General features: G+C 40.0%; 1 protein-coding gene across 4 annotated transcripts in view; it reads left to right on the plus strand.

Annotated features, from left to right (window-relative positions):
• The first annotated feature begins 701 nt into the window (after positions 1–701).
• The window catches only part of cacna1ha (calcium channel, voltage-dependent, T type, alpha 1H subunit a), a 154,409-nt gene continuing 131,754 nt past the window's right edge, over positions 702–23,356 (plus strand). For 2 of the 4 annotated variants that reach the window (XM_015039758.1, XM_015039759.1), the window contains exons 1-2: positions 707–1,154; positions 2,909–3,426. In XM_015039758.1, coding sequence (XP_014895244.1) covers positions 2,933–3,426 — 494 coding nt within the window. In that variant the 5' untranslated portion in view covers positions 707–1,154; positions 2,909–2,932. Of the gene's footprint in view, positions 1,155–2,908; positions 3,427–23,356 lie in introns of all 4 variants that reach the window. The other 2 variants (XM_015039761.1, XM_015039760.1) reach the window with 2 other exon arrangements.

Genomic DNA, 23,356 nt, shown 5'->3' on the forward strand with positions numbered 1-23,356 from the left:
GAGCTTGTTGCTTACAATAACAATATACAGCCTGTACCTTTGCCTTCTTAATTTCCAGACGGCACAAAAGGCTCAGGAGAGAGAAAATGACATCAGAACAACAAAGCTTGTGTACACGCAAGAGGTCTCACTTTAATATAAACTGTAGGATTACATCTGTGTCTGGTGCATTTTTGTTTAAAACATGTTTGTATTTCATTAAGTGAGATTATTCACAGTAAGCAGAGTAGCCATGATCCCCCCCCCACCCAGTAAGAGTAGCAACCATATCCCAAGCTTTGAGCATCTCGCAGAGCTTGTTGCTTACAGTAACAATATACAGTGTGTAGATTGACGTTGTGTGTAGATCTGTCTTTCTCTCTAACTGTCTCTGCTTTGTTTCTGTGCTCTTGATTTTATATTTGTTTAAACCATCATCAACAAGCTTACATTTTTACTCAACCCTGAGAAACACAATCACAATATTAGAGAGAGCAATAATGCATGCAAAACAGGCATGTTTAACATTTGCTCCACTTTTGCACTGCGGTTCGTGCCCGCACAGCATGGTGGGTGTTTTTAACGCGCGCGTGCGCGCGTGTATGTACTTGTGAGGCTCACAGCGAGAAACCTTTTTTTCTTTTTCTTCTTCTTGTTTTTTTTGTTTTTTTTTTGTCCTCCTATCGGACGTCGCATCTCGTGTCAGGGCTTCCAGGTCCTGGGCCAAGTTTCTTCGTGTCAGACCATCCACACGGGGATTCAGGCGTAGGCTGCCCACGCGGCCCAACCCACCCGCGCGCGCATCTCATCTCCGCTCCACGCTGCGTAACCAACTCCTTAGCGAGGATGGACTGGTAGCAGAGAGGAGGCATGGGGAGACGTTCCGTCTTTAATTGACTGAAGGCGCAGATGAGGACCACTTAAAGCGACTTCTTTGACTTCAGTCCGTGATTCTTTTTTTTTTTATTTAAGGACTAACTGGTTTTATTTTTTATTACTTACGAGCAAAGGAAAGACACGCACTGTGTGGAGAGAAAGGGGAGAAAGAAAGAAAGAAAGAGGGAAAGAAAGAAAGGAAAAGGGAAGGTCCAGGTTGCTGAGAAAGGCTGGGTGCGCTAGAACGTCGGAAAGTCACGGATCATGCTTATGGGAACTCCCGATTCCGTCTTGATAAGGTATTTGAAAACAAAGAAGTTGTCTCGTTTGCCTCCGTTCTTTGAACGCTCATCAAGTCCAGAATTTACTTCACGCGACAAAAGAATCAGAAAGAGGGATGACGAGCGCTCCCTTTCCTCCGGTGTTTATTTCCTTTGGCACAGTTACTTAAAAACTGCAACATGTTTTCATTTTAATGGCGATCTGGAAAAAAAAAATCCTTTATGAAACGAGTTGGACAATTTAATGCGCTTTTCTTTTCTCATGTCAGAACAAAAGCCCATTTAAAAAAAAGCTTCAAAAGAGTTAAGTCTTCTTTGCTGGATTATCAGGGCTAATGTTTCGTTCTTGATGCTATTCCATTTATTATAATAATCTGGATTAGTGTGGCGTAAATTGCTTTTTTCCCCCTCATTTTTTGGCGCATACTCCTGTATGCCTACCACTGAATGGTGTGGGCTAAAAACCTTCAGTATATCAGAGACAGAGCGGTCCATCTGTTCAATCACATAGCAACAGGAAGAGAAAAGGAGTCAGGAATAAAAAATAAATAAACAAAATCTTTACTATTTCTATTATATAACAATGTAAATCTGTGGCCGTAAGATATCTCTACACTCAATACGCTTCAAAAAGCCTGTCTAAATGTGGGATGCCTTGGAAAATCTCACCGCCAGTGGTTTTGTTCATGTGCCACTGCCATTTCTGATACGTCAAAATTCATATGATAGTGGAATGAATAAAGCATGTGATTTATTTAAAATCAATGCAGTGCCTTAGCTAACTTCTTAATATATATATATATATATATATATATATATATATATATATATATATATATATATATAAATATATTTTTTTTTTTTTTTTCAATTATGACCACAAACATTAGTTGTTAGTGGGTTTTACGTTTGATAAATTGGGCATAACAGTAAGATGGGAAGAAATCGAAGAAAGGTTTTCAAAAGTTCTGAAAATAAAAATCTAAAGTGTGACATGCCTTTGGACTTCCTCAGAATAAATATACTTTGAAAAAAAAAAAAAAAAAAAAAAAAACCTTTCAGTGAAATTATAGCCGAAAATCTTTAGCAACTGGTGTTTGCCAGATTTGAACATTGAAAAAAAAAAAGATTTTACCCATTCCCTTTTGCAAAACAGCTAAGGCTTAGTAAGATTCAATGAAGAATGTCTGTAAAAAGATAGTTTCAACTCTTAGTACATATTTTTAGTCAGGTTTAAGTCTGTGCTTTGATTGGGCCATTGTACCACAAACATTTGGAGGTAAGAATGGCCCAGAATTTCAGGTCTGGCTGCATGTCCTGCAAGAAGGAAGAACCTCTACCCGGGTTTTAAATCTCTCTGAATCTGTGTCTGTATATATAACACTTGAGTGAATTTAAGGTGTTGCTGTCTTTGATTTTTTTTTTTAAATGTATAAGAACAGGCTAAGTTGGAAGAATGATTGCGCAAAAGTGTTGAGGGTTTGTAAAATTCTGCCGCTGTGTAGTACGTTCACTGGAAGCAAGTTCTTGTGTTGCCAAGGGACTGATGGACAGAATGGTTTAAGTGTTGACTTGGCTCATTATGTGATTTATCTGTGCTGAGCTGATCACTCTTTCACTCTCGTTTTTTTTTGTTTTTGTTTTTCCTCTGTCGCTCCTTCTTTGCTTTTTCGCAAACAATCCTTCCTCCACCTGCATGTCTGGTGTTGATCTCTGAACACCAACCACTCCCTTCCTCCCTCCAACCTCTAATCCTCTGACCTCTCCTCTAGAGTGGCTCTGCCTGATGCTCTATCATGACTGATGGCGAAGGGAGAGTGCGCTTTCAGTACGAAGAGTGCCAGGAGCAGGGCGAGGTACAGGAGGACGTGAGGCTTTCTGTATCGGCAGGCCACAGGACCGACGCCCCAGATCACAATGGTGACCCAGAAGGACAAAGAGGAGGAGGAGCAGGAGGAGGCCGGGAAGAGGAGCAGAAGCAGCAGCAGCAGGAGGAAGAGAAGGAGGAGGCGCTGGAGAAGAAGAGGAGAGGGAGCTGTGGCGGTCGAGGAGAAAGGAGAGACGAGTGGAGCGCAGAAGTTCAGGAATGTGAGGAGGAGCAGGAGCCAGAGCTGGAAATGGAAGCTGGGCCTACGCTGGGAGTCCGCATCACAGCTCCAATCCGCGACCCGGACTGCGTGTCCGAGGAGGAGGAGCAGCAGCCGTATCCGGCCCTGGCTCCTGTGGCCTTCTTCTGCCTGAAGCAAACAACAAGACCCCGCAACTGGTGTCTTCGCATGGTCTGTAACCCATATCCTTTCATGTGCCGGAGATCATGATCCGACAACTGGTAAGCCCGAATGTGTCCTCGTCCTCGTTTGCCTGGTTATGGTAAAGGTTGTATGAGTCGTTAGCGGTTGTTGGATGGTCAGTACAAGGGGCCACCATCTCTCCAGTACAGCACATAAAACAATAGAAAACCTGTTCGGTGCAGGACTGGCAGATAAGTTCTAGATTTTTTCTATCTGAATCAATAATCCTGTATCCATATAAACTAGATGTGAAAAGCTTTTTTGTCTGTCTAAAAGTTTTGGTTTTTCAAAGCATCACGGTACATTACATTGTCAACATATGCAGCAAGTCGCCTGTCTGAACTAATGGGTAAATATTTGGAGGTGTAGAAAATAGCCTTGAGAGGCATTACTTCCCTTTCTTCTTGTGGTTTAGATGGTTTAATGGTGCTTTTGATGAACTTTTGTGCTTAGCTTATTTAATATGTCAGTATGGTTAAATTTTGGTGATTGGTGAAAACGTTCTGTTAGTAAAAATAATAGTTTGGTACTTAACCCAGTCAGTCAGTCAAGCACTGTTTGCACAGTGATGTTAAAGCAGCACCTTTTCTCCAACGAGAGAGCTAATGGATGCATTGTGGTGAGGTCCACTAGGGTCAAGCTGACCTTATTTGTGTAGGAATGCTTGTTGGCGTTAATAAATGGTAGGGGTGTAAAATACATCCTGTTCACAAGACCAGATACACGAGGGCCACGAGAATGAGAAGAATAAAGAGTCGTATGTTTTGTTTTCACAAATAGAGTCGAGCTTTACCAAATTGGTTTTTTAATCAATTTCTAATCTATAATAGTCTAATCAAGGCTTGAGTAGTCCATATAAAGTGTTTTTCATTTTTATCTCAATCTCCTAATGCCAGTATCCCAAAACAAACAAAAAAAAAATCATAATTGTGTTTCCAGCAACAATTTTTGTGTGCATTTTGAAGTATCGCGCAAGAAAAGTTTGATGGAAACCGAACACTTCCAAATAGCTTCCTCAGTTTCGTAAAAAAAAAAAAAAAAAAAAATATGCTTGCTTGATGTAATTTTTCTCTTTTCCGAAAATAGTTAACGTGCTAAAGCGCGAAGATGTGATATAGTAAACATTTACTTCACATGACCGATCAGCTGTTCCCGCCACTGGTGAAAACACCCGGCAAACACTGCACAGCATGGCGTCATGGTCTGAACTTTTTTGTTTGGCTTTGGAGTTATTTTGATCCAAGTTGAGGCTTTGTCTTTTATCAGGCAACACACAAGTTGGCAAAGCAATTTTTTTTTTGCAAAGATCATGGCTTTTTACAGTCTGTTGTGTCTTGTTAGGTCGATATTGTTTCACCAACAGGGATGAGATGATCAATTGATTTTGATAAGTTTTGTATTTTAATAAGGATTAATTTGTGCTGTATTTGGATTTGACTGCAACTCTATGATGGGAATGTATTAGAATGATTTATTTTTGTAACTATTTGTACAATGGGATTTATTGTAACTTGGTCTTATTACCATAAACTAAATTAACTTGAACTGTTTCAGCCAGCTGACCAGAAGCTCTTAGCGTCAGAGTCAGCACTAAAGCTGCTAAAAACCATGCAGTATTTCTGGTATCTCACTATAAGTATCTTATAGTGAAAGAGTAAAATGGAAATTATAGGTGGATTTAGACCCGAAACTCCTTAAAATATCTATATACTTTGGTACCAGTAAACAGCTTATGTCTATAATATTTTAGGTAATCCTGATAACAAACTTGTACATGAGTAACTATTATGATTCCATTAAAATAATCATGCATAATAGACATCTCAGCAGGGAACTAAGTTCTTCTGATGTCGATTTTAGGATTCGTTTAAGCTCTTGGGGGGAAGTTTTAAATCAGATTTTAATCTTTTATTCTTTTTTACAGTGCAGATATAAGCAGAAAAAAAGGAGAAAAGAAAATAAATGTACAAAAAAAAAGGACACATGAAGTCAAGTTAAATCTACGAACGGTGGTTTGTGTTCAACAAAATCTTTCCAACTAGAATCAGATGGATTTTTATACTGTATGTTTGATTTCAGTTTGTTATTTCTCTCCGTTTCTTTCTACCTCTCAGCCTTTCCCGATAGCAAAGCAGTTTGCAGTTTGCCAAAAATGTTAATTGAATGAACAATATTGCTCCCTTTTACATATGTTACATATGTATTCATATGTAGTTGTAGCGCCCTATTTCTGTAGACTGCATTTCAAAGTCTTGCATGTTTTATGTATTTCTGTGTGTGTATGTGAATTTGGAGTTTCATTGTGACGGCACTCCATAAAAGTCTGGAGCTTTTATGGGATTCAGTGGTTTGGAGACGAATCGTCAAGTTGTTTGAAGTTTGAGAAGGTGTAGATGCTGCAGACAGGAAGTAAATAGACAATCGGGGTCTCTTGCATCCTGTGTGTTTCCATATTCTTAAACATAAGCAAACTCAGAAAAAAAAACCTTGAAACACTCATACAGCATCAGTTACATCAGTTCAAAGTTATATGCGAAGATTTGTTTACTTTCGTTGATTAGCTGTCGCAAGTGAAGCTGATGAATCACATCCTCTTCAGCACGGTGCCGTGTGACGTAGGTCAAAAACTCTCTTCGGCGATCTGCCTGAACAGGTCGGTGTGCATCAGCCTGCTGTTCTACACGACCCTCCTCTTCAGGGGAGCTTAGTATAGATCCAGTGCTTTAATGTCTCAATAAATCTGGGAGTGATGACATTGACTGTCCATTTGTGGTAGAGAAAGGGTATCTGGCTGGCATATTCTGTTGTGAAAGATTTTTATTCAGTTTTTTTTTTTATTGTATTATAATTATTTTTTTATCCAAATGGCTTTTGAATGATTAATGGCTTGTGCAAACCCACTTAGGTAGTATCTGAAACATTTATTTTTTATGTTTTTGTGTCCACCGGGTCTTAATAGGCTCATGAAAGGTCAACGTCATTGCGAAACTGGCCTTTCTATCGATTATGAAAACAGTCAGCGTTAACAGATGTTAAGTATGCAACACAGCCGCATGTTGAACGTAATGCACTACATTTTTTAAAATGCGATCAAATTGTTTCCTTTTGCTGGCATGGGTTTATTTTGGTTCTCTCTGGCTTCATTTCACAGTCCAAAAAATAAAAAAAATATGGCTGTTCCCATAAATTGGTGTGAGTCTGGTATGCTACCACTGTCATTGTATTGGTTATACCACTTATTTATTGGTATTTTACTTTGTATTCATAGTCTAAGACAAAAAACCCACAAAAAAACAAGCAAAATATTTATTAGTAAATATTAGTAATTATTTAAAAAAAAATAAAACAACCTTGTTAAATCTATTAGTAGCTTGCATTATTGTTTTGGACCATTTTCCTTTTTGCAGAGCGGGGCTGCTCAGTGAATTGTCCAAAGGGCCACTTGAGTAACTTTAATTTTATGCATTGCTTAGGGTCAACTAATTGGTTGTAAAAATTAGTCCTGCTAAAAAAAAAAACAAAAAAAAAAAACAAACAAACAAACTTTTAAAGTTGATTTTCATTCTGCAATAACTGGGCTCTGGCAGTCATTGCAGCTGATCAAAAAAACAAGTGACATGCTGCACTGGTGACAAAACTACATTTTTATGTAAATTGCCATGTTTTAGAGAAATAACGGCAAGGAAAAATGTCTGAGATGTTGAATTTCACTGTGTTTATACTCTGATCATTTTAATTCAAGCTGTGATCCCTGATTACAACTGTGTTTTCTGCTCAAACACTCACTTATTTAACTTCAGCAAGTAAGGCGCAGGGCTGCATGATGTCGGGAAATTGGATTGCGATATTATTGCTTTCAAATTTCTCTGTGACCTTTAGGATCTTGACTAAAATCTGCATCAGGTGAGCAAAGTGTGTTTTCATGGTGGGTAGAAATAGCAGGCAACAAATATTGCATTCCTTCGAGTACTTAGCAATATTATTGTTCACACAGAGACATTTCAGCGAATATATTGTGCAGGCCGTACTTAAAAGCCCATGAATTGTCAAAAATCCCCACTTTCTCTATTATTTTGCTTTTGTTGTTGCTATTTATTTTTGACCTGGCAAATGATAATACTTAAGAAACTCGACGGGAAAAAGAATCAACAGCAGTGGCTTTCAAATAAAAGAAATTGGTTTTGCATGCAGAACTACCACTTTAGGTATGTTTATTATAGTACATATAATGTGAATCTGTTTATTATAACCCTAATACGATAGGGTGCACTCATTTCCTTTCCACACTTTGTTTTTGTGAGTGGACATATTTCTAAATGTGTTTCTTGAAAACAATGGAAAAGTGTTGTGACGTTTCAGTGAGCTGACCTGCAGTGCACAGCAATGAAGGTAGGGCCACGATTGCACTTTCTCTGTCATCTCATTGAAAGGACACCAGGAAAAGCACAACACAAAATGTTCACTCTTTTCAAAAGATAACTTTTTAAAACATTGGTATACCTCGATACCCATAATTTCGCCTGTTCTCCACATCCCTGTTATGACAGAGTAGTAGCTAACCAGGATGTTTGTGATAAAAAGTAGATGCTCCTGTGTTTAGCGCTTTTTTTTCTTTTTATATTTTAAGATGTAGAAATACATATTTTTTTCCCCCTGAATTTGTTGAGAGAGTTGAATATTTTTTATGCGTGAGCATGGCTAATAAGCAGGGCTCACACTGTCACATGCCTGCTATTGCTTTTGTAACCGCTTGTATAAGAATAGAACCAGCTTATGTCATACGAGCTGATCTCAAAGGATATCTAGCCGTGTTTAATTCCTATGTGTCTCTACATGAGTGGGTGTGTGTTCACGGCCCATTATAAACACTACAAACCTGGTGGTCCATAGTAGACTTTGTAAATATTACTTTGAATTGTAAACGCAGCTTCACGCTCTGCAACAGTGAGGTACAGTGAAAGTGGTGAGAAAAAAAAAAAAAAAAAAAAGAAACTATTCTTCCACCTGTATTCTTGGTGCAAATCAAAAAAATTGAAGCAAATCAAAATGAGATAGAAGTGACTGTAAAATATTAAACTTGTGAGTCATTAATTCGCTGTGGCAATTAGGATCTGTCAGCAGTTGCTTACAATTACCTTAATGGCATTTCAGCGCGACAGCCGATGTCATTAATCTTTTTCAAAATGTGAGTCATCGATAATCAACTGAATGCACTCAGGGCTGTATAGTAACTGCTGAAGATGTCCAGAAAATTCTCTGGTTCCTTTCAGGCAGCAATTACAGATTGCTCCCTGCCTTCAGGGTGGCCTTTATTCTTCAGACACATACTCGACAAGGTGCCAGAAACATTCCTGAGACATTTTTTTGATTTATATTACCATGGTAGCATCATACAGCTGTTACAGATGTGTCCTCTAGTCCTATCCTCCAGGAAACTGCCATCAGAAGACAGGTACATTTTGGTCACAAAGGGACAAACTAGGTTGTTCTAGTAGGCTGAGGCGTTAAAACATTGCCCATGGTGTTTATCCATCTATGCTTTTTGTCATGTTCTGATTCCACCTAATGAATGTTGCAATTGACATTGACACTCATCAGATTAAGTGACATTTTTACAATCCAATATTGCCCAGATTTGGGGAGCCTGTGTGAATTGTAGCCTTGAGGTTTGGATCTTAGATGACAGAGGTGACGCCCAGTGTGGTCTTGTACTTTATCTCATCTCTTTGATAGTACCTTTCTGAATTTGTTTGCATTATTGCAACCATTGACAATTGTTTTCTAAGGTTCTGCTTAGTGTGAGATAAGATTGTTGGCTCACACATCTACATAACATTGACACAACAAGCATTTGCGATACTCTAGTTGAATATTACAGTGACAATATCTTTCTCCTCGTTTTTTTTTTTCATAAATTTTGTCATCACTATCCTGCTCCTCTCTCTTTCAGTTAGCTTTTGCAGCTCAGTCGGTAAATTTTATCTTAGCTATGGTTACCAAAGACAGTCATATTCCATCCAGCAGAAAATGTATATTATTAGCAGAAGAGCACTAAAGGAAAAAAAAAATGCACCAAAGCAGTTATTTCCAATGTGATTGTGCCAACAGTGGTGGCTATTTCCGTTTTATATATTTTGCACCTTTACTGGTATAGGGAGTAGCGTGATCATAAGATCTACTTAAAAAGAAAGGAAATCTTAACCTTTGGCTAAAAGGTTTTGCTCTTGAAATCCAAAACATTTGGCTTTATTTGTGTCAGTAGCATTCTTGCTTCTGGTCTTCTCTCCTTTGTATGTGCCAACTTGCCATGTTGTCAAAGTTGTGTTACATTCCCGTCACAAGGTAAACCGACGTGTTCGTTGAACTTTTGGTAGTGACAATGTCGGTGAGAAATAACTCAAGCATTTGCAATCTCAGATATTATTTGCAATTTCGATAGATTGGACATCTCTAGAAAGATAGCTGGCAGAATCGAAGCTGCTTCAGTGGGATCACTCAAGGTGAAGGGAAGGAGGGCTGTGTTTTTTTTTTTTTATAAACCACATGATCAGCGAAAGAAAGCCTAATCAGCTCTGCCCTCAGGTAACAAATTTGACAGAACCCACCTCCTGTCACTCGTGATGCATTGAGATCATTTCAGAGATATATTTTTGTGTCTCGGTGTATTTACATCCTAAACCAATTTTATCTCCTCAGAGTGAGGAATGATGATAGCTGTCCTTGATGTCGGTGGGTTGTCCGTCTGTTGCCACCCAGACATGCCTCCTGAGGAGGAAGTGAGAGGATGAGGGCGTGTGTACAAAAGATAGGCGTTTTGCTCATTGCTCCCTCCTTGACAGGCGGAATGCTTTGTCTTGCTCAATTTATATTAAGCATTGCATCTATGCGTGTTTGCCAGCCTGCTAGGTGACTCATTATATCTGGCCTGTGCTCATCATAACAGCAGATTGAGGGTTGTTAGGTGCATTTTTCTGCAGAGACTTGAGGGATCCTGTCTCTGTGACGTACGAAACTCTGCAACTCCTGTGCAGTCCAACCGCAGTGTGTGGCTACCAATTTTGTGCCAACAAATTTGAAACAATGCCATTTAAAAGCGGTAACGGCTCTTAGATGTTTTCAAACTTGGTCGTATTCCAGCCGCAAGCTTTTTGGGGATTTTATGCGATAGACAAACTCAAAGTATTTTGTAGCTATGAATTAGATTGAAGACAATTATACAGAGTTGTTTGTTAAACAAATTAAAATCAGAAAACAAAAACAAAAAAAACAAAAAACACCTGTGATATGTGTTTGTATTCAGCCTTTTGCCCCAGTTATGACTGCAACTCTTTTGGATGTTTCAAACAGCTTTGAAGATTTTGCCTATTTTTCTTTGGAGAATAGGTCAAACTGAGTCACACTGAATGGAGATTGTTGATATCAAAATGTATGTCTTGCCACAAATTCTCCATTGGATGTTGGTTTGAACTTGTCCCATTCTAACACAATGAGCATGTGTTGCTCTAACCCATTTCATTGTAGCTTTGGCTTTATGCTCAGGTTAGTGTCTTCTGGAAAATGAGCCTCTGCCCTCGACTCGAGTCTTTTGCAGCTTCTGAGGAGGTTTTCTTCCAGGAACTCTGACCGACTTTCCTGTCCTTCCCGATTCTCTGAAGCCTTCACCGAGCGCTGACATTGAACCACACACTGATTGCGTTGGATTTTATTTTGGGGCAACGGAGTAAAGAAAACTGAATATTAAGCCGTTACAGTTTCAGATTGTAACGTGAGAAAATGTTAAACAAGAGTGTAAAACATTTGTGAGGGATCAGCGGAGTAGTTCATTTTGCTTCCTCTTTATTTGCGAACCGACATCCAATCCAACACGGAACATTATTTCTGTTTCTCAGTGCATTAGCTAAACATAATGCATAAACAAATATGTCTTGTACCCCTCCAGGTGTTTAATACTGTTTATGTCTAAGTATGCATGGAAGTCATTTAAACAAGCCAGCTTGCCCTGTGTGCAAGCGGGGTGTTAAGGTGTGTGTATTGTGGGATTACTTCAAGTGCAATAGGATCTTTGTTTATCCCTCTGCTCAATGTTTACAGACTGCGTCGCAAAACGATCTGGAACTAATAGTGCTTCTTCTCATTTGTGTGTGTGTGTGTGTGTGTGTGTGTGTGTGTGTGTATGCCAAAGTGCTTACAAGTGACTGTACGGGAGTTGTGCGTATTCACACACACACACACACAACGCGTGTCCAGGCAATGACCCTTACTTTTTGCCCAAGGCGCTGAGCGTCTGATGTGAAAATGACTGTGGCCCAATGTTAGTTGTCTGGCCAGATGATAGACATTTCTCTCATACATTGAGAGGGATTATGGGAGGACCCGCAGATTATATTGTTACAACATTGGTAAAAGGAAAGAAGAAAGTCATGCTTTACCAGCCACGACTGTAGAAGGCTGCAGAAAAACCACGACGTTACTGCTGACACATTTTTAAGCGCTTTCTGCTACTTTGCCAAGTCGTGCTTGTCAGATTGTAATTAATGTGCTTTGTCAGAGCTTTAAGGCTAGTCTGAATAAAGAAGGTAGCTGCTCGTTTCTGGGGTCAGGGAGTCTAAGGAATCTTGGAAAAACTGCTCGAACACACTTTTGTCATTAGTCTTTAGGTTTTCTGCATATTTATTTTGTCTTGCGGCCCAGTTCATTCTTAAGATCTTGTCCTACCAGTCGTATTTCATGGGTTTTATTAGAGTAAATAGCAACAGAGGTGATGTCTGCAATTGAACGGCTGAGCTAGTTATTAATAATGGGGGAAACATTTACATTCCAGGGTTATTTGTTGTGTTCGTGAGCACTGTGCCGGATAAGCAAACTCTGGCAGATTCTGACACCCTTATTAGCCAAACACAATTTTGAGTGAATAATACAACTAAGATAAAGGAAGCCTTCCTTCTGTAAATGGTTTAGCCTTTTATGCTTGAGCCAGAAGATGACTCTGATGATCCACTAGCTATGATGGATGCTGTTGAGAGGCTGAAGCAAGTGGTGATGACATGGTATACTGCTGATACTGCCTCGGTTCTGTGAAACGCAGAACTGAGGCAGAGAATATCTAAAACTAGCTGTTTTGTACACTAAATTATTTGCAAAGTGCCTAAACAATATGGAAGACTTGGCCAGGTGACCTGTGAAGGACTACGTCTGCGACGGCCCACCTCACCTTTTCTGCTATTAATAATAACATACATTGGATCGTTCTCGGTGTGCAGTCATGGTGCGTTTGCTGGTTGGAATGGATTCATCATCACCTTGTCTACTTGTTGCCGTTTTGGCAGCTGTGGTAGATTATGCTGCTGTTTTTGCAGTTCCCAGTTGGATGTGGATATGAGACAATCTTTATGTACCAGTCCACCCTGATCCTCATCACAATCCTCTTCTGCACGGTTTTAACTGTCAAATAATTTTCTACAGCTGTACAGGAAACTCAACTGAGGATACATATGATGAATCAGATTGGTGTAAAAATTCAAGCAGTAATACTTTGACATGTTCAGCCTTACTGAGCAATACTCTGTGTTGTTGTTGTTGTTGTAGACCTCCACATGTATGGATCTAGAAGTTGCTGTAAGGCTGAGTTTTGCCTTAGATCTCATTTAACTACGAAGAAGCAAAACAAACTGAAAGACTTAGTTTGATAATTATAAACTGCACATTATGTGATTTTGACAGTCTTTTCGGTCCTGTTCTTACCAGCTTGTGTAAGCATGTTTTGGTTTTCAGCTTTGGTGAGTTTCTTATTTTCCGTTTTACGAAGCAGAATGGTTGTCGTCAGCGGGTAGCTCCACTTCTTGGTAGGCTCGCAGTTGTGTCATCTGCGACATTTTCAGATGGATTGAACGTTCCTCTGTTAGAAGTTGGAGAAAGTTCAGGGGATGTGAATACTTCTCCAATGCAGTGTATGTTATTATCTTGCATGCTTTATGTCTCTGTTTGGCTCCTCCTTACTGTTCTTTGCTCAACATTCCTCTGCTGTCTGACTCCAGTATCTTATAAAATAACCGTAACACAGAAACATTCCTATTTCCATCCCGGTGGACCACATTCACTGTCGACTCTAACAAAACAATAGGGTCACTGTAGAGTTACTGCTTCATCTACTCAGTTTGTCTTTTAACTCGGCAAGCCATCACTCAGGTTCCCTGTAGCGGCATTGCTGCACTGATTGGCCAATTGATATTGTGGGATGGGATGTTTCAGCAGCTGTTGCTATGGAAGCGCCTCCTGTTGGTGATTGTCTGCTTGTGTGTTTCCATGCATCAGTCCACCACCATCCAACCCCTCAGTGAAAACATCCTCCAAAAAAATGTTAACAGAACGTGTTAAAAATCCAAGAAAAAAGAAAAATTACAACTTTGATAGTTGGAAAATTACTTCGTTTGCACTTGAACGATTCCAGCGGGGGGGACATGTGCACGGCTGAATGGGAGGCTAAAAAAGAAGAAAAGAGAACAAGAAAGCCAAAGATAGATTGAAGAATCCAGAAAGTTGAGGGGAACCCCCTCTCCCCCCCAAAAGTCTAAGACGGAAAACAGACAAGTTAATTCAAAGAGGGAGGACAGGAAGTCAAAAACAGAGGCAAGAACAAGAGCAGAAGGGAAGAATGAAATGGATAAACAGGATAAAAGGGGGGAAAGTATGGGCGTTCAGAGGAATGGTGCAAGAGCTGAGCTGAGTCAAGAAAGATGAACAGGGCCAGCGTGAGCGGTGAAAAGAGCTGAACCCAGTCATTTAAATCCAGCCCTTCCTGGACAGTTTGTGTGCTCTAACAAGCTGCTGCTGCCGTCGTCTGTCAGCTGGTCATGGTTTTCAGCCAATCACAGGTGTAAAGGATGAGCACGCACTTTTCTGCGCTCAGCCAGCTATGTTGTGCTACCTATTGTCTTTTTTTTGTTGTTCTTGTCAGTTGATGGTTGCTGCAGTGGGGATGCAGTGGTGTTCCAACATCAAGACATAACTCCACTCTCAAGTAACCCCTCCACTCCACTCCCACCCCCTTCCACTCCTCTCCTCTTCCTCCTCCTCCTTCTCCTCCTCGCTCTCTTGTTCTGGCTGCAGCTGAATAATGTTTGCTCTTTCTTTGCCCTCGTTTCCTTCAACTCTCCTTCTTTGGTCTTTTTATGGTGCTCAAACATGCATGAGCACTGATTTGTTCCTTTCTTTCATGTTTTCATGTTGCTCCATTGGGGGGCAGGGATTCGTTTTTATTTGCAGGCTATTGCATTATATTTGCATACACACACACACACACACACACACACACACACACACACATACACAAACGCAGGAATGAGAGGCAAATAGATCATTTTCAACTCGAGACCTATTGCTAAAATTGTCAGGGCATTTTTCTTCCTTTTTATCATTCCTGTCAGTTCCTCAGTGTTTGAAGTGGATTGAACTCTGGCGGGTTTATTGATCTACATGTGTGGATAAAACTACGGTGGCCGTCGGTGCGTGATGTCCTGATGGCAAAGTGAGAGGCATGGAAGAGGACTGAGTCCAGCAGAAGTAAATTTATCCAAGCTATAAAACAGGAAGCAAGAAGATGGAGTGTCAGCAGTTGTAGGTGAAAAACCAGGTGATTTAGAGGAGCTGCCCTACATCACGGTTGAGGATGCAAACATAGTCCAGAGGTCGGCATCGAGATGTTGGGGAAAGACTCCTAAAGGGATCATTAATCTCTTTTTGTGTGCAACATCTTCAAAGTAGCACTCAGTTATGTTTTTATGTCGAATTGCCTTGTTGTGCTTGCAGTGTACAATTTGTGCTACGGTTTCCTAATAAGCTTAAAAAATGTTCCGTGTGCAAGAGCGTGCAGTGCTCTGTTCTGCTTCCCCACAAGAATACCACAGCAGCTCTTATGTTGCTGCTGATTCCATTATTGATTGAAAGATGGGTGAAATTACTGTCAAGAAGAAGAAGAAGAAGAAAACAAAAGATAGGCAATGACATAGCACTTGACCATAATGGCCTCTTCTGCCAGGGTGGATCACAATATTGAGGCAAGAGCTCGACACATCTGCGCACGGGGGCCAATCGGCTCTGCCGAGAACGCGTAGGGAAGCCAGACTTCCTGGGCGCCGCTGACGCTGCTGTTTGGACGGGCTTGTAAAACGCGTAACTGTGTGCCCAGGGAAGTGAGGGCGTGCACGCATGGATGCTCATATGCTTCAAGATACACATGCGTGCGAATGAAAGAGTAATGTCGAGCTGGATGAATAAATAAAAGATCCGGGAAACCCATCAGCATCCAGCTCGGGGTTGTCATGGCAATGTAGATGGTACGGCCAAGTGTGTCTTCTCATGTGTTTGTGTGCGAGCCAATAGGAGATCACTGCAATGTTTTAGGAAGCGCAATTAACTTTTTTTTTTTCCAAGCATATTCCTTCTTTATTAATAAGAAGAGCTGCCTCTTTTCCTATGTTTGTGATTTTTGTTGCTCATAGTGGAGCTTGAATTAACTTAAAAGCAAATGAAGACAATACTTATTTGTGATTTGAGTTATATTTGCATGTCTGTGTATTTCAGCTATTTGAGGCTGGGGGTAAAATACAAACAAACAAAAAAAACAAACGATTGCTTATTGTGCCAGATGTGCTCACCCTTGTGTGCATGTTAGATAAGAGATGCTTTCAGCGCAGTTGTGTATAATAGATATATCTGGATACTCCACTGCATTCCCTTTAGAGACCCTAAAATCTGCAGCCTCTTCTCGTTCTCTCTTTCAGCTCCGTGTCCCTGCTTCATCTAGTTGAGCTTTGCGTGAAGATGGAGATTGATGAGTTGAAAGAGCTACCAGCTGGATAGTCTGTGTACATGTAATGATGGGGACATCATAACCACACGTGGATAAATGAGCGTTTTCATGGAGGGGAGTCAGAGGGAGAAGTTGGGATGATGGGATTCTCTCGACAGCGCGGATCTAGCTGGAAACTCTACCTGGTTTCTAGGCAACAGAACAGCACTGCAGCACGTTAGAGCGTCGGGGAGGGGAAGGATCGGCAGCCTATAACATATGTATGTGTGTGTACGCGTGTGCGTGTGTGTGTGTGTGTGTTTGCGCGCGCGTGTCCATGTTTGAGTGCTGAGTCAATATCTGTATTATTTATGACTGTTCAGTAGTAAGAGTGTGTGTTCATAAAGCCTGGGGGAGGGGAGCTGAAGGCAATACTGCAGTTTTCGTCGCTCATTGTGCTTTAAACGTAACGCCTCAGTGTCAGTAAAAGAAAGGGGGGCAAAAAATGCGCTGAATATAAATTTGCGTTTCAAAACATGCTACGGTTCTCTTTGAAGTTCCTGTTTGGAGGCTGCAGCACTAGAGGTGATCAAGACAGGAACTGTTAGGCCAGGTTGACCAAACTGCTGCTCATGTCTGATCTCTTTGGCTGACTTCGTACCCATTGAAGGAGATAACTGAACTGCCAGTGAACTCCCAAAGATATATGCGATGCAAGAGGAGCCATCGCATCTGCTTGTTTTATGCTGCATGACTGAATAAAAGCATCTTACCAAATGCATGTCAAGTTGGGGTTTGAACTTCTTCAATCACCCATTAAACAATCTGCTTCACGTAATATTCAAAAAAAAGAAAGAAAACAAAAAAGGCGGGGCTGCGCTGTAATCCCATCTAATTACGTCTCTTGTGCTTTCAGCCCCTTTAGTCTAAAACCCCTAAAAGAAATGTTGTGCTACCAAATGCCTTCATTAATCAAACAATTATTAAATAGTCCACTTATGTGTAATTTATTATCAGTATAAATGGATCTGTTTGTTCCCTGAAAGCCTCAGTTGTCTCTCTTTCAGTAGGAAAATTACCCTAAAGGTACTGTCAAATTTATAATGGAATGATTTAGCATGGATGTTTACTCAAAGATTCCCTCTATTCAGCCTTTTTATGCAGAAAAATTGGCAAAAAAAAAATAATAATAATTTGTAGGTGTAGGAAGCTTGACGAGACATACTCTAAAAGAGTTAGGGTATATGTTCAACCAGGCTGATTGCATTTTCATGCCACATCTTTTAACAATTTTACTCATAATGAACTTTGTCTAAGGAAAGTCGGTCCTTACTTTGTCAAATCCCATAGATGCAAATCCTATGAATGTACTTAAGGTTCATTTGTTCTGATAAAGCAGATAAGAGGTGGGAGGCTACAATGGGAAAGAGACTGTGGAAGTACATCTGTTGGAACCAAGAGCTGCACATCTCCGTACGGACGTGATTAAAACAAACCCCATGAACCGTCCTCCCTTGTAGCTGATCTATTCTGCTCCACATCGAACTTGGCATTGTTGTCCCAGGCGTGCAGTCTCGCGGACAGCGCCGAGTCAATATGACTGGATTGCAATTCTGACAGTTCAGATGATCTTTAATTATGTCCTGGAGAGCGATCTGTCTCATTGCAGGCATTGCCTATTTGCTGCCGCCGTGAGGTTGTTGTGCACGTGGGACATTGCCGTTTAACGTCCATTAGGCCGTAATAAAGGATCACGGCTCTCTGTGGCCTCTTGTCTACGTTCTAATGGACCCCTATTATCAGAGTTCAAACAGACATGAAAACTGCGCCACATACGCACAGCTTTTTCCTGGATGCACACACACACACGCACACACACACACGCACACACGTAGAGAGCCTTTGTACAAGATGAAAGAGGGATGTGAGACAGCTGACCCAGCTGAAGTGCGGGAGGCCTTCCATTTGTTGAGCAGCTTGATTTTTAGATGAAGTAGTGCTATAATTGAGCAGTTATATACTTGTCTGGGGAGAAGTGAGACTATGTTGAACAATTAACTAGAAGCACGTACATACTTCTGTGGTACAGTCAAGAACAATATACAAAGTACAAGAGACAATCCTCAACATTTAGCATGAAATATTCTTAAATCTTGGGGTTAACCATAATATGTTGAATCATTGTCAAAAAGTATTTATTCAACTTTCTGGAGAAATGAAAAAAGTTGCTCAATATTTAAATACAACAGAGAGCAAAAACGGTAAACCCAGAAATTTTGAGGTAAGCTGGAACACACAAAACAAGGAAAGTAGTCAAATAATTTCTGAAAAAGTGAACTCCATTTCATGAGTTTTGAAGATGATTCTTTTGACATTTTTGCTGTTGTTCCTCATTAGCCTGACCCTAGCTGCTGTAGAGAGCAATGCTTTGCTTTGGCCCAGCAGGTTTTAAAGCATGACCCAGTGTTTAGTGTCTGTGTGCTTGGGAACCACGGGAACCAGTTTGGTGGAAATGGCCACAAAGGGACCGTTAGCCAAGACCTCTGAGAGCACAGCATGCTGATTTTCCCAATGACTTTTCCTTCTTGAAAACAACAACAACAAAAATTGGCATATGTTAGGGTAGTGGGCTGAGTTTGTGTAAAAAAAACAGCCATTGTTTATGCTATTATCATTGTTATTATTACTATTATTTTTTTCTTTTTAAACTTTTCAGTAAACTTGTAGGAGACACAACAATGCCGGGGGAAAAAAAATCAACAGTGCGAGCACCAAAATGTCCGCCTTAAAGAATTGAATCTGATATAAAAACAGTCATTGAAGATTGCTGATTCCCCAATAAACAACTGAAATCTTGTTTGTGAAGCAGATTACTTTTTTTTTTTTGGTCCCTGTCCTTGAGTGCCAATGCTGCCAACAGACAGATTGACGCCCTGGGCACTGATCCATATCACCCGTATCAAAAGCCACTACTCCACTTAAAATTTGTTAAAAGCCCTTGTAACAGATTTATTACTAACCTTGTCGTAGGTTAAGCTTTTGTGGTCAGTAAGGATAGGACAGATGCAGATATTGGCATCTTTCAGGATGTTTTCCATCACTGTTATAAAAAGACATACAATCTAAATCAGTGTCTGACATGCGCACTGACAAAAAAAGCAAAAAAAAAAAAAAACAGTTATATTTGGTTAAAAATAATAATAATCAGACAATAACAGTCAGACAAGCACTTAAAACTAGGACTAGAGTGAAGGAATATCTTTCAAAGTGATATGCTTTATGACTATTTACTAATTCAGCCCTTTACTCAGTCAGCCACTTACCCTCATTGACTTCATGGACATTAGTTTGGAAGTTGTAAGCATTTTTATTTTATTTTAGCATCTGACAAACTCTTCCTGGCAGTTCCATTGAAGCTGCAGGGGAAGACATGCACGTAGGGAAACACAAGGGGAAGCAGAATGAAAACTAGCTCTTTGCCACTTTTGCATGATTGCAATGTTTTTCATTTAGATCCAGACTTCATGTACTTTGTTTTCTGAGGATAAAAAAAAAAAAAAAAAAAAAAAAGTTTCACCTGCAGTTGAGCGCAGTGAGAGCAATGAGTCATTTTAAAAACTCCAGCTAAGGATGTGGAGACGTAGCAAAGGCGGTGCTCGGTGGTTTGAACGTGTATGAGCTTCTTTCTGTGCATTTATGAAAGCCCAAATGTCATCTCTGTCTGTGGGTTGCAATCAGTATTAGATCATCTAAACTGGTGCAAGACTTGTCATTTGTGTGTCCGTGTGTCTGGTTCTCAGATTTTCCAGCAAACCATACACTGTGTGTGCGTGTGTGTAGGTGTGTGTGTGCGTGTGTGTGTGTGCGCCGAGCTCTGCGGAGGGGCGCTAACATGAGTGTGTGTGACGGACCTCCCACGCATCGCGCGCTGATCTAGTTTGTTCCGGTTGGCGGCCCTGTGTCAGCGTGGCCACGGACGCTGGACGGACCCCTCTTTTGGCACCGCTGAGCACCGGGAGCACAGACTTAATGAGATGCTGCGCTAACAAACAGATCAGAGAGCCACGGGCTGAGGGCGATGTGTGGGTATGTGTGAGGAAGAGGAAGCTAGATGAGGATGCTTGTCGGATCGGAGCGCTTTAAGTCCAAACTAGCAAACTCTCAATAGCGAATCTTTCAGTGACGCCAGCAGCAGGACCATCGGCTGTACAAAATCGGCATTTGCAGCCTGAGAGAAAATTAGAGAAAACTCTTGATAAAAGTCTTAAAAAACATGCAGCACTTTATGCTGTATTAATTGCTCAAAGAGGATAAAGTCTGTTTTCGCCATCAGCAACAGATCAGCACCCTTCTGGATGATTTGCTAAGCTTCATGGCAGCAAATGGATTTTTTAGGCTATTAACAGTCCAGTGGCTTGTTTTACTCAGAGGAATCTTTAGGGAAATATTTTTGTTGTTTGTTATTGAGACAAACTTGATTGGGTTCAGGCATAACTAGGACTATATCATGTGGATAATGGTTTATGCTTCAGCGTAATAGTCAAATAAAAAAGGTTTGAATTTCTTAAGATTTCTCAACAGTTATTGCCACGAGAAACATAAACATCTCTGGCAACGTTATTAGTCCCAATCAGGCAGCAAGGCAGATAAGGTTCAAGGGTTTTCTCATAATCACGAAACGTTTTAATTAATGGTCCTTGTTACTTTGGGTATTGAACCTGGTTAATGAATATTTTAAATGTTATATTTGTATAAACTCTATGAAGACTCTCATTGCCTTTTTGAGTTTTTAGTTTTTATTTAGTCTTTTCAGAACCCTAAACTTCAGTGTTAATTTCTTGCATTTTATTTGGCTGACCAAAACAAAGTTGTGCACAGTTGGTTAGCATAAGGAACAATAAAAGGATGAATCGTTTTGAAAGTTGCCTCATAAAACATTCACTCCTCTATTTATTTAACTGTTCGTTAGTTGATCAATTGTCTTTTTGCAAGTCTTCGGGTAGTTTTATGTCTTTGTCAATATTGCTATTAATTTCCTTTTGTATCACAATGGCTTTAATCTAAACCATTGCATGTAGGTTAGGGTGCTACATGCACCCCATACACACCCACCTGGACTCATAAGAGTAATTCCAGGATTTCACAGCTAAAGAATTAGTTTCCCTTAACATTAACCATTTTGGTTCAAGGTGACGGTGTGTTCAGTGCTCTGTGCAGATTCTTATTTCTCATTGCCAATCCCCCAAAACTCCTTTTCGACATATTTCCTGTCGGCAGCATAAAGAGAAAGATACTGTAGAGGGGGGAAGAAAAAACAAAAAAACAAAAAAGAAAACAAGCTTATAAATTTCTCCTAGGTTTTACTTGTTGACAGGTAGTGTTGTTTGAAATATTTGAGACCAGTAGCAGGACGTCTAATACCACATTTATTCTGCAAAATAGATTTATTTTTTTAGTATACAGCAGACTATCGGATTTCACCACACTGCTACTTATTATTTCTATTCTTAGTATTTCAGCATTCTTAAAATATATACTCCGTTGTACATCAAACGCATGTGTATGGGAAGAACATGATGTCTGTGGAATACTGAATATTTTTTCCTAATTTGGTAATTGACATGGAGAGCGGCACTTTGTTTTGGTATGTGTGTGGGTGTTTATCTGCCGGGGGGAGAGGTTGGATGATGGGTAAAGAGACTGGGAATATATGTTTATGGCCATGTTTTCCATAGATATTTATCAGATGTTGCAGTTTTTCTTTATTATTATTTTGTGACCTTCTCAAAAGACAGAGGACTTACTCGTGCTTAAATTTGAAAAAAAATAAAATAAAATGAAAAATTAGTATGCTGAACTGTATGTTCGATAGGCTGGGATTGCACGCTAGTAAAAGATGACCACTCGCCCAGCAAAGTGCCCGCCTTTGTTGATGGTGTTTGATAGTAACCCCCTGTGATGGCTAAAACAATATCAGCCATGAGAGGAGGCATGTGACATTTATTTTCCACTGATGCTGGTTCGCTTGGCTTTGTTTGTGCGCTTGTTTGAAGGGCACACTTATCTAAAGAGGAGACTGTTATATGGGGTTAAGCAAGGAAAAAAAACAACAACCTTGGTTTGAGGGAAACCGGTGATCTAACAGATGGGAGTATGTCAAATGAAGTAGTAATAATATTTGTTGCTTATCTTTCCAACACAGTAGGATTCACACAGATTTGATGAAATCTTTAAAATTCCTAAATTTGAGATACTAAGTAACTAAAAGAACTGCCCCAGTGTCTGCATGTCTTCTGCTGTGCTCCTCTAAACAGACCAAGCCTTATGTAGGACTGTTGAAAACGTGTTCTGTTTTACGAAAGCGACATTTTTGTGAATTTCCACACAGACGTAAGTGCAGAGTGCTCTGCGGTATTTTTGAGCTCGGCTAAAATTTTGTAAGGCTAGACTTACTGCAGTGATTTACAAAAAGACGGGGGGAAAAAAAAAATCTCAACATGGGATGGCGATGTTGACTCATCAGCTTATCTGCCCACTGCTGTAAACCTGGCTGTAAAAAGAAACACCAACTATTGGGTGCACTGTTCTCAAGCTGTGCAGAAAGTTGAACAACTTTCAGTCCTGGTGATTTAGAAAATGCATTCACTTGTGAAGCCCTGGTGAAATTATGCTTACAGGGTAAGACTATTAAAGGTCAAGCACTGTCAAGGTCATTGTTTTGTTGCTTCAACTCATAATAGTTACATGTCTAAAATCAAGAAATATTCACAAAAAAATATTGAAAGAAGAAATTGACAAACTTTTTGCTAACTTGCATAGCCAAAAGTTAGCAAAAAGAGCTAATGTTACCAAACTAAAGACATCAGTTCAAAAACAATGGCCAACAAATGACACAGTAGTAATAACCGAGTCTACAACTTGAATTTGAATTTAGACGGCAAATGTTTAGTTGGTATTTGAGCAACACGAAGCAGGAAATTAGGAGAGACTGAACAGAGCAGTTTTCTCTGGCGAGGCGAGAGCATTTGTATTTTAACCTCATATTGAATGACTGACTTTTTTTTTTTTTTTTTTTTTTTTCCAAAAAAAAAATTAAACTTTGGTTTTTCTGGGACCCTTAGTCTAAAAAAAAACCCCTTTGT

The sequence above is a fragment of the Poecilia latipinna genome, unplaced genomic scaffold (genome assembly GCF_001443285.1).
Source record: "Poecilia latipinna isolate Pla-1442-1.1 unplaced genomic scaffold, P_latipinna-1.0 Scaffold482, whole genome shotgun sequence".
Lineage (NCBI taxonomy): Eukaryota > Metazoa > Chordata > Actinopteri > Cyprinodontiformes > Poeciliidae > Poecilia > Poecilia latipinna.